Source organism: Sus scrofa, chromosome 1, assembly GCF_000003025.6.
Source record: "Sus scrofa isolate TJ Tabasco breed Duroc chromosome 1, Sscrofa11.1, whole genome shotgun sequence".
Classification (NCBI taxonomy): domain Eukaryota; kingdom Metazoa; phylum Chordata; class Mammalia; order Artiodactyla; family Suidae; genus Sus; species Sus scrofa.
This window is the reverse complement of record NC_010443.5, coordinates 92,997,501-93,010,386: the sequence shown is the minus strand read 5'-3', so window position 1 is coordinate 93,010,386 and position 12,886 is coordinate 92,997,501. Positions and strand designations below refer to the sequence as shown.

The 12,886-nt window shown below is 33.7% G+C and overlaps 1 protein-coding gene across 1 annotated transcript; it reads left to right on the top strand.

Annotated features, from left to right (window-relative positions):
* LOC110259458 (olfactory receptor 4C46-like) lies at positions 2,185-3,006 on the top strand. The gene has a single exon (XM_021084689.1). The coding sequence runs from the start codon at positions 2,185-2,187 to the stop codon at positions 3,004-3,006; it is 822 nt and encodes a 273-aa protein (XP_020940348.1).

The window sequence follows — 12,886 nt, the reverse complement described above, 5'->3', positions numbered from 1 at the left end:
ATGCTTATTAAATATTGTTACTTTACATATATGGTAATCATTACATTTCATCACTTTTCAAAGTTAGTAATAGAGTATTTTATTTTCACCCCATTCTTCAAAAGATAGTTGATAAATAGCATTAACTTAATTTAACAAATGAAAACTATGAGGCTCATAGAAATTAAGAAATGTATATGATCCAGCTCTCTAACAACAGATACCCTTCTTTAATGGTTAAAACTAATCCTGAGAATGAAAAGAAAATTTAAATATACTTCAAAAACAAAAAGAAATAAATGACAAATTTAAATATTATAATGTATAAATCATCACGTAAACATGAAAAACTCTTCCTGGAATCAACTGTTATGCATATTATGAGTCTCTGTAGCTTCTTTAAAATAATTTTGGAGACCTTTATTCTGCAGTTGATTGTACTGCCAAGTGTTTCACTGTATTATTGCTCAAAATGTTAGTTCCTCCTACTCAGTGCAAAAATATTCATAAAATAAAGAAGGTTCTTTGTGTATCCACAAGAACACGTAGATATGTTCACATATGCTTCCTCAATTAATATTCATAACAGCTTGGGTGAACATTATTTTTCCTCACTTGATATTAGAGGCAACAATGATGTAAGGCGCCAGAAGATATGCCCTAGATCAAGAAGCTGAAAGTGGGGAAAGGCAAGATTCTTATATAATCACTCTGATTATTCAAAACAGTATATTTTACCACTGAGATCACCATTTTTAACATTTGCAGATAAGTCTGTGGAATTATGCTTTGGAGGAGAATTTGGAAGAGAAGAAATGAGGATGAGGTAAAGACAAAGATAAAATGGACCTTCAATGAATCTAGTACCATATTGTTATTAAGATTGGGTGATTCTAATATGTTATACTGTATGTATGCTTATGTGTATGTGTATCTGTGTGACTTTTAATGAATTTGCTTCATATATACTTGTCTCTGAAAGACTAAGTAATTATAGTTATAACTCATATCAAAAGGAGTTTACTAATTAAGCATTGTTTATTTCAACATAACCATATAGTGCATGGGTTAAGAATTTAGAGGTAAAAAGAGATCTAATATTAGTACTGATCTTTATTATTGGATTGATCTTGGGCAGAATCTTTACTTCTCTATACTTCCATTTCCTGATGAATAAAGTAAGTATAAAAATGATAGTAGTAATTGTTTTGTAAGTTTCTAATGAGAACTACATAACCATATACTTGCCAAACACTTGGAACAGTCAGGGCTCATTAAGTTTCAGTTGATATGCTCATTATTATTACTACTAACACTAATAGTTAAGATTTTTCCCATGTACAAAATAGATGAAATAACACTATCCACACAAGTTTTTATCATGTGATGATGACAGCAATCGATGATTAAAATTACATTTACTTCCTATTATAAAGTTATAAGAATTAGGTATCCTGTTTATCATTGCATTATAGGAGCTCCTGTATATCCCTTCATTTCTTTCCTATCACAAATGCCCTGTTACACATTGTATCACATATTTATAATAGTGTGATATTTAGATTCCCTTCTCTGTCTTTCATCACCTTATAGAACCTTAGCCCACTTCATCCAAGATGAACAAGCATCTTGGAGTTACATCCAACATTCCCTCATTCTCCAATCCCTCTTCATCCTTCCACTGGTATGCCCTATTAACTTTCCTGGTTTCCTATTTTGTAAAAATAAAAAGTCCTTAGCTTTGAATTCATAACCTATTCATGTGATTTCCACCTCTTTTTCCCAGTTTATCTGGTATTAAATGCGAGATCTACTGCTTTGTGTTAGGCACCGAGGCATTTCACATGATTAGGTCTGCACAGATGATTTCCTGCTTCTGTGTTCACTTAGGTTCCTCATGTTGAGAAGTTAAATATTAACTTCCCCCAGGAAAGATTTATTTTCAAGAAATCAAAACCTTTTTTTTCTATGTCAAAAAATCATAAGAATTCAGAACGAAATAGAATCTACACATTTATTATTTATTACACAGATAGGCTTCGTGAATTCAAGATTGCACTAAGACAAAGTGACTTTTTTCAGGCAATGTAATTAACCATTAGATACATGGAGACCAGGAACAATGTGACAGAGTTTATCCTACTGGGGCTCACACAGAAGCCACAGATGTAGAAAGTCATATTCGTTGTGTTTTTGATAGTCTTCATGGTCTCCATGGTAGGAAATGTGCTCACTGTGGTCACCATCACTACCAGCCCATTGCTGAAATGCCCCATGTACTATTTCCTGGCTCATCTCTCTTTTATTGATGCTTGCTATTCCTGTGTCAATACCCCTAAACTCATTGTAGATTCTCTGTATGAAAAGAAAACCAGGCTTTTCAATGAATGCATGACTCAAATCTTTGGGGAACACTTCTTTGGAGGTGCAGATGTCATCCTACTTACTGTGATGGCCTATGACTGCTATGCGGCCATCAGCAAGCCCTTGTACTATGATGAATCAGCAGCTATGTGGTCCGCTGGTGGGAGTGGTGTGGGTGGGAGGCTTTCTTCATGGATTCATTCAGATCCTCTTCATATTCAAATTGCCCTTTTTGTTCCTAAAGTCATAGATCACTTTATGTGTGATCTGAACCCTTTGCTAGATCTTGCCTGCACTGACACCCATAATTTAGGGCTCTTTGTTGCTGCCAACAGTGGTTTCCTATGTCTGTTAAACTTCCTCCTCTTGTTGGGTTCCTATGTGGTCATCCTGAACTCCCTAAGGACCCAGAGCTTGGAGGCAAGGCAAAAAGCTCTCTCTGCCTATGTCTCCCACATCACAACAATCATCCTATTCTTCGTGCCCTGCATATTTGTGTACATGAGACCAGCAGCAACTTTACCTATTGATAAAGCTGTCACTGTATTCTACACTATGATAACTCCCATGTTAAATCCCTTAATATATACCTTGAGAAATGACCAGATGAAAAATGCTATTAGGAAATTGTGTAGTAGGAAACTGATTTCAGGTGAAATATAAATGTGCATAGAGCCCCAAGTTGACTGAGCAGAGGCAAAGTTCAAAAGCACATTGTTGATAATCTCAGCAAATAATATCTATTTGCTGAGGTAAAGAAAAAAATGAGCTTTTGAAAGTTATAAATTCTGCCAAGAGGGAAGAAGAAATGGGTGCCAGGTAAGTGTTAAAAATCTAGCTCAGGACTCTTCTTTATATATTTGGAAAACTCTACCAAATTGCCAGTGAGTTTCTCTAATTTCATTGATGTTTATGGATTCAGACCCTTAATAAACAAAATAAAATATACTGGTATTTTCAATAATCTTTATAACAACCCCGAAGAGTTAGGCAGAACTATTATCTTCCCTTGATATATAAGGAAACAAACCCAAAGAAGAAAGCTCCAAAACAGAAATCTCTAAGAATTAATAACTGGAATCCAACTGAGTCTGTGACCATGCTCTTAACTGCTGTGATATACTGCAGCCAATGATGATAGAAAGGTACCATTACTACTGGTTAATATTTATAAATACACAGACTCTTCTGAAATACATATATATGTGTGTGTATATATATACATGAATATATATAGTATTATGTTATATATATATTATTATATATGACTGGATTCTGAGGATGTTCATTAATAACACAGAAGTTTTATACATTATAGCTAATGGTTTTATGTGAACTGCAACACTGTTATATAATTACTGTAGGAATATGAAAGCAATAGGCCACATATCAAAGGAGTAAGTAAAAATGTTATACTATATTTCCAAATTTCTTGGTGAATTCAGAATCTTTTTGCATTGACATGTATATATTTTATGCTGATGATTAACCAGAAATAGGAATGATTCAAATAAAATAATATTTCATGACAGACTGGAATTTCAATGGGTTAAATAAAGTCATACTCTATAAAGTACTTGCCTACTTTCTAACAAAAGTTTCTACACGTAGCACATGTCTGGCTCATAATAAAACCCAAATGGGAGTTCTGTCATGGCTCAGTGGTTACCAAATTTGACTAGCATCCAGGACGATGCAGGTTCAATTCCTTGTGCCTTGCTCAGTGGGTTAAGGATCTGGCATTGCCCTGAGCATGTAGGTGTAGGTTGCAGACACGCCTTGGCTCCTTCATTGCTGTGGCTGTGGAGTGGGCTGGAAGCTACAGCTCCGATTTGACCCCTAACCTGGTAGCCTCCATATGCCATGGGTGTGGCCCTAAAAAGCTAAAAGCAAAAAATAAAACAAAACAAAAACAAATGAATACATTTAAATATACAGGAGGATGAATAAAGCTAATAAAATACAGGCCAAAAAAAAGTAGTACTGGTGATAAGGAAATTTTCTCTACCTTTATCTGTTTCAGAGTCTCAGATGAACTCTGGTCATATCTCTTTGGGAAACCATAATTTGTATTTAATCCTATTTAATCATGATTAAACTAAGAATAAGAAATAAACTGAAACTGAATATGGCATTATATGAATAAATGGTTTTCCTTATTATTCCCCCTGCTCTTAGCAACTTTCATCACTATATGAGTGTGGGCTTTTTTTTTTTTAAATATGTCTGTTAATAATTTGCTTTGAGTAACATTTCATTATAAAAAGCTATTTTTTAAAATATGTAGCTCTATTTACACACAAAGCAATTTCAGGATAAATATATTATATTCATCCCTTCTGTACTAAATTCATTAAACAACAAATATTTTTGACCCCAAGGAATGTATCAGATACATTAAAAGTTGTTGGGGATTCAGAGTTGAATTGAAAAAAAAAATCCCAGTGATGCCTTCTCAGAGCTTAGAACCATTAAGAGACTCACAAGGAGAATAGAAAGTAAAATACACCTTTATAAAAAGTAAGAGAGTAGAAGCACTGGTTGCTATGAAAGGATGCATGATGGTCATACAACAAACATCCGGGGATTTAGAAAAGACTGCAGGATTAAAAGGTCTCAGAAAAATGGAACTCAAAGGGTAAAAAAGACTCAGTAGATTGAAGAGTCATCAGTTGGTGTAAGATTGTTCTAAGGAGGTGGAATATATAACAAAGGCAAAAAGATGAAAATAAAATGCAGGAATTATAATAAATGTGATATAGCTGTGGATGTTAAATCAAATATCCATTTGAAAATTACTTATTGAATGCCCACTGTGTACCAGGCACCATGCTGGACACTTTGATTATCAAGGGAAAACAGCAAGATATGAAGTTGAAGAAATCAGAACAGAGAAGTCCGAAAGGGCCTTATTATTATGTTAAAGCTTAATGCTCAGGGCTATGAAGAAAATATTGGAAGGATTTTTAAGCTAGAGAATGATACAGTTAGATTTGAGATTTAGAATAATGATTCTAGATATAGAATGGAAAATAAATTGAAGAGAGTAAGACAGGCAGCAGAAGAGTAAAGATGTTACTGTAATGATTTGAATGTGAAATGATGGAAGCTTGAACTTCAGTGGTACCAGTTATGTTGCAGAATGTTGTGGACACCTGCTGCAGTAGGTGAAATCTCCTTTACTAGGCCAGTGCACCCAGCCATAACTGCTGTGTGTCTGGGCTGCTGATAGCCCATAACCCCATTCTTTCTGGACAATTACATCAGAGAAAATTGGAATGGCCTCATTTGAAAATTATGTCCACCATCCTAGGGTCTACTGGTCAGCAGTAAATGGCTGGAACAGGCGTGAAAGGCTGGTCCTCTTGACTTAAGGTGGAACAAGTATCTTAGTACAATAAGCACTCCAGAACTCCCAGAGTGCCAGGATAAAGTGAAAGGCTAATTGAGACTATTTCTCTTTCCTCCTACCATAGGCAGCTTCCCTCAATCCTTCTTCTCCAAAATTACTTTTATAAATTTCTGTCTCAACATCTGCATCTAGGAAAACCAAATTAAAATGGAGAACTAAAGAAAGGTTTGATAAATATTTAGAAGTAGAAAAAAAACTTGATACAGGATGAAGCTGTGAGAGAGAAGAATCATGAATGAAATCCAGATTCTGACATTGACCACTGGATGCTGAGGAAACTAAGAAGAAGGAACAGAGAGAAGACGAATGTTCTTTGTCAGTGTAAAGGTCTCTCCACCCCAGTAGACATGGCCACTCACCCTGTGACTGAGGATTAACCCTTCCTTGCCTGAAGAAACTGTAATGAGTTCTCCTGTGACAGTTGTTATGAAAGACAATGCTGTTTCTCCTCAGGAACCACCACAAACACCCCAAATTCCTTTCAGTTCTTTAACCAGTCAAAAGTCCCAGCAGGTACCTAAAAGTGAGGTACAGTGTGACACAAGAGGGGTACATTGCACTCCAAAATAACTACTTGAGTTTTCTAATTTATACAGGTAAAGTCCAGGGAATACTTGTGGGAATAGATAGTCATAGAAAAAAACAAACTTTGATCAGATCTGATGTATTGATATGGGCTCACTAATCAGAGATTTGGCACTTAGTGTTTCAGCTTAAGAAAATCTCTTACAGTTTGTGAGATGTGACTAACATATGAACCAAATGATGGCCCACAGTGAGCAGCCTAGAAATGCCACACCTGCTTTGGCTTAATGTAGAGGAAGTAATCCAAAGTTGTAAATAGTTTGGAAAATCAGAATGGGTTTATCATTTAATGTTTACACAGCCACCCTGAGAAGTTCCAAACACAAAAATTTCATCATAACTCTGAGGGATAAATTGGTAAGGAGAGCTTCAACATCCTGGAACAGCTCTGTGATGGCTGCCCTCTGTAGGCCATCACTCTAATGGAAAATACTAGATTGTACTGCCTTGGGAAATCTAAATTCAAAGAATGTGGCTTGATTCTAGGTGAAAAAAAGCCATTCATTTTCATAAATCTTATATTTTGTAACAGGTTTATACTTACAGGTAGGTTGGAAAATAATACAGAGAGTTTCCACGTAACCAATATTCAGTTCCACCCTCTTATACTAGTATGATACATTTGTCATAATTAATTAGCCACCATTATTACATATTTTTAACTAAAACCCATACATTAACTAGATTCATTAGTCTTTACTGATGTCATATTTCTCTCTAACATCTGACTCAGGAAACCACATTACATTCAGGTGTCAAGTTTTCTCCAGTTTCTCCAAATAGTGACAGTTTCTCTGACTTTTCTTGTTCTGGATGACCTTGACCTTGATAGTTTTGAGGAGGACTAGTTGGCCCTTTTGTATAAAACCCCTCCACTGGGGTTTGTCTGATATTTTGCCCACAATTAGGGAATAGTTATGAATAGAAAGACCACAGAGATATGATATAATTTTCAGCACAACATAAGAATGGGTACATACCCTTGAAGTGATTACAACTGTGGATTTTAACTTTGACCACCTGACTCAGGTCCTGTTTGTCATATTTCTCCACTGTAAATTTACTATCTCCCTCATTCCATAGTGTTGTCTTTGGATGGAAGTCACTTCCTCACACTTAAAAATTGGACATTTTGTGGATGGAATATCTATATAAATCATCTGGAATTCTATCTAGTCTCCGATATGTACTAGTAATTTATCCAGTTTTTTATTTCATTATAACTTCCTAATATTTATTTCACACTTGAGTTATACTTCAATTCTATGTTATTTTTTTTCCATCTATGGACATCAGGGGTCTTTCATTTGGCTCCTGTTTCCTTTGATGTATCCGTATATCTGTGTGTGGTTAAGCACTTTCCCACATTCTAGCTCTACAATATACTGCCCCAAACCCAGAATTAGCCATTTTTTCATAAAGCCCTGATTCATTATTTGGAGAATGATATTACTAACAAAGACTTGGGTACTTAACTGTGAATGAAATTGAGCATTTTCATATGCTTAATTATTTTTAATAAAAAGAAGAGTACCTGTTAAAATTAATTATTTTGTCTGTTATTTAGTTTACAGTATTTTTCTAAGATGAATAAGTGAAATCCATTTATACTTGAAAATTATGTTTTTATCTGCTTTGAGTTGTAGATAGAATTTACCAGTTTGGCAATTACAATTTGTTATTGACTCTGAGACAATTTGGAGAATATAAGGGCACATAAAACAGTCTGTCCAGCTTTTTGCATATAGCTATGTATGAATAAATTTTGTCTTTTTATTTTTTTTACCTCTCTTACATGGAGAGTACAAGGCACTAAAGATGCATTTCACAAGAATTCTACTGAAAAGTTCCAGATATGAATTGGAGCTTGTTCTCCTATTATTTCCTTTAGTGAGTCCCTGTGTCATAAGAAAATACATTGAAGAAAAATAACAAATAAGGGGACAAATTTAACTTTGGGCAATATAATATAATTTAAATAGGGGCTCCTATTAATAACAGGAGCTGAACTTAAAATAGTAAACACCTAGAAAGTTTTGAGAAGTACAGTAAAAAGGCATAAAATTAAAGCAATAGATTCAAATAAATCTCATTATGGGCTGGAACACTGGCTTGGCATTCATATATAAAATTTTATGTTTATTATTTCCTTTTCTACAGCCCACCTTCTATCCTATGTGTGTGTATGTATGTAGGTTATATTATGAGAGACATTCTGAAATGTTTAGACAATCATAACTCAATATAATTTTTACTTGAAGAGTATTTATCACTGTGTTCTCTGTTCAAGATGTCAAATCACACTGAGTAAATCATGGAAAAATTTTCTCTGCTTCTGCAACTAGAAGAATGTCAACTAATATTGATATGTCCTTGATAAAAGCTAAAGAAAGCATCCAGCTGGAAAAATTATTCTCTTATGCCAAATAAAAAATTAATATTTATTTTCTAAAGAATCATTGACTTTTTCATTATTTTTCTATTTCTTATATAATTATATACATATACAACAGGGAAAAAGGTTGAGTATTATGATTTCCATCTTATTCAGATAAAAGTGGGACACAGTAGATAAATGAGTACCCATTAGAAAGTGGTATTTTCATGTTCAAATGTATATATGTTAGGCCACCAACCTAGTGTGCATATCATGATTTTTCTTTCTCTTCTCTTTTGAACAGTTTATCTAGTCAGTGCTTTCTCCTCATCAAGTGAAACAATGCAGCAAAACAACAGTATCACTCAGTTCATACTGTTAGGATCATAAGAAGCAAAAAAAATGGTGTTTGTAATCCTCATTTTCTATGTGGGAATCCTGGTACCCATTTGCTTATTATTGTGACCATCAAGCCTACCCAAACACTTGGGAGTCCCATGTTTCTTCCTATTTTATTTGTCCTTGGTTGATGCCTGCTTTTCAACTTCCATAGCCCCTAGATTCATTGTGGATGCTCTGTCTGAAAGAAAATCATTATCTTACAATGAGTGCCTGACTCAGGTATTTGCATGGCACTTATTTGGCTACATGGAGATCTTCATCCTCATTTGCAAGCCTTTGAATTACCCATCATGAGGCTCCAGGTCTGCATCATCCTGATTGTTCTTACATGGATAGGGTTTTTTATACATTCTATGGCTCAGATTATCCTGGCCTTGAGACTCCCCTTCTGTGGATCCAGTTGGATTGATCACTATTGCTATGATGTGCAGCCCTCATTGAAACTCACCTGCATAGATATTTATGTGATGGACCTACTGGTGACATTTAATAGTGGGGCCCTTTGTGCAAGCAGTTTCATAATTCTGATGATCTCATATATTGTAACCTTGGATATGCTGTGAAGCCACAGTGTATAAAATGCATTTGATGAAATGCAACATTTACTCATGATTAAAACTCTTACCAAAGTGGGTATGGAGGGAACATATCTCAACATAATAAAAATTATTTATGATAGACTCACAGCCAACATGATACTTAATGGTGAAAAGCTGAAAGAATTCCTGCTAAAATCTGGAAAAAAATGCCCATTTTTGCCTCTTCTATTCAACATAGAATTGGATGTCCTTACCACACCAATCACAAAAGAAAAAAGTAATAAAATGTATACAAATTATAATAGGAGAGGTAAAATTGTCATTATATGCCAATGACATTGCACTATATATAGAAATCCTCTAACAACTCCACACAAAACTACTAGAACTGATAAATTCAGCAAGGTAGCAGGAATACAAGATTAATATCCAGAAGATGGTTGCATTTCTTTACACCAACAATGGAATATCAGAGTGGGAAATTAAAAAAAAAATCCCTTTTACATCACAGTAAAAAATAAAATACTAAGGTATAAACCTGACTAAGGAGGTGAAAGCCATATGCTTAGATGTTTAAATATTGGTAAAGAAAACTGAAGATGATGTAAAGAAATGGAAAAATGTATATATACCATTTTATTGGCTTGGAGGAATTAATACTGTTAAAATGGCCATACTCCTCAAAGTGATCTACAGATTTAATATCATACCTCTCAGTTACCCATGATATTTTTCACAGAACTAGGACAAAGACATTTAAATTTTATATGGAACCATAAAAGACCCAGAATTGCCAAAGCAATCCTAAGAAAGAACAAAGCTATAAGCATAACCCTCCCAGGCTTTAGACAATACTACAAAGCTACAGTTATCAAAGTAGTGTAGTATTCACACAAAAACAGACATATGGATCAATGGAACAGAGCAGTGAATCCAGAAGTAAACCCACACACCCATGACCAATTAATCTATGACAAAGCAGGCAAGAATATACAATGACAAAATATAGTCTCTTCTATAAGTGGCATTAGAAAATGGACAACCCCATGTAAAGGAATAAAATCAGTAAGTTGTCTAATATCATATACAAAAATAATCTAAAAATGGATTAAAGACACAAATATAAGACCAGATCTTTAAAAATTAGAGAAAAATATAAGCAAGACACTATTTGACATAAATTATTACAATATTATTGATCTGTCTCCTAAATCAAGGGAAAAAAGCAAAAAAAAAGGACCTACTCAAACTTATAACCCTTTGTACAATAAAGGAAACCATAAACAAAATTAAAATACACCCTACGGGCTGGGAGAAAATATTTGCAAATGATGTGACTGACAGTGATCTAATTTCCAAAATATACAAGCAGTTCATATGAATCAATAACAAGAACAATCAAAAAAACCCAATTAATAAATGGGCCGAGGCCTAAACATACATTTCTCCAAAGACAGACAGATGGCTAAAAAATACATGAAAAGGGGCTTGACAACACTAATTATTACAGAACTACAAATCAAAATTTCAACAAGGTACCATCTCACACATGTAAGAATGGCCATCAAAAATTCTACAAATAATAAATTCTGGGGTAGGTGTGAGAAAAAGGGAACCCTTTTACACATTTGCAGGAAAGTAAACTGGCACAGCTGCTATGAAAAACAGTATGGAGGTGTCTTGAAAAATTAAATATAGAGTTGCCATGTGATCGAACAATCCCATCCCAGGATTATATTATATCCCAATAAAAATATAGTTCAAAAAGATAGATGCACACCCCTGTTCATAGCAGCACCATTAAAAAGAGTTAAGACATGGAAGCAACCTAAATATCATGGAAAGATGAATGGGTATAGAAGATGTAGTATACATACATAATGGAATTTACTCAGACATAAACAATGATATAATGCCTTTTGCAGCAACATTGATGGATTTAGAGATTATCATACTATGTGAAGTTAGTCACACAGAAAAGGACAAATATATGGTATCACTTATTTGTGGAATCTAAAAAGTATACAAAAGAATTTATTTACACAGCAGAAGCATACTCAGAGACACAGAAAACAATTGGATGTTTACTAAAGAGGAAAAGGAGTGAAGGAAGGAAAATTAGGAGTTTGGGATTAACATATACACACTACTATATATAAAAGACATAAACAACAAAGTCACACTGTATAGCATAGGGAACTATATTCATATCCTATAATAAACCATAATGGAAAAAGAGATTTAATATAAAACTCCCGTAAGCCAGGCTGTGTGATACTAAAGCATAACAGAATAGTAATAAATTGATCTAAAAGTATGAATTTCTTTACAAATATATCAATTTAATCCAATGAAGGAATAATAGACTTCTCAACAAATGCTGAATCAATTGAATATCCATATGTGACCATAAAAAAATGAACTCCAGAAACCACTTCAAACTATACACAAAAATTAACACAAAGTGAGTCAGAAAACTAAATGTTAAGCCTAAACTTAGAAAAATTATAGAAGAAATATTTTTGACCTGAGGTAGATCAATATTTTAGTCATGACACAATAAGGACAAACTGTAGGAAAAACTAAAAGAAAGAAACTTGGCAGTAATTTTAATCTTCTGCTAATCAGAGAGCATAATTTTTTAAAAATAAAGAAGCTATCCACAGACTAGAAGAATGTGTGTGTGTGTACACAAATACATTTACATAGGATAAATACACATATGCATACATTTGCTATATAAATATATTTTACATTTATTATAAATATAAAACATATGAAAAAATAAATATACCTAGAATATATAAGTAGCTCATACAAATTAGTAATAGGAAACCCAGAATTCCTACTTTTAAATTGTGTAAAGCAGTTGAAAAGAAACGTTCAGAAAAAAAGGATACAGAAATGGACAATAACATTTTAAAATGTTCAACATTATTAGTCATCAGGGAAAGTAAATTATAAACTTCAGTAATTTGCCACTGCATACCTCATAGAATGACTAAAAGAAATAAAAATAACACCAATTGAAAAGAATGTGGAACAACTCATGTTTGAATTTAGATCCCTAGTCTTTTATTTAATTTTATTGCAGTACAGGTGATTTACAATGTTGTATTAGTTTCAGTAGTACAGCAAAGTGAATCAGTCACACACACACATACGTACATATCCATTCTTTTTTCCATATAGGTTATTACAAACTATTGAGTAAATTTTCCTGTTATA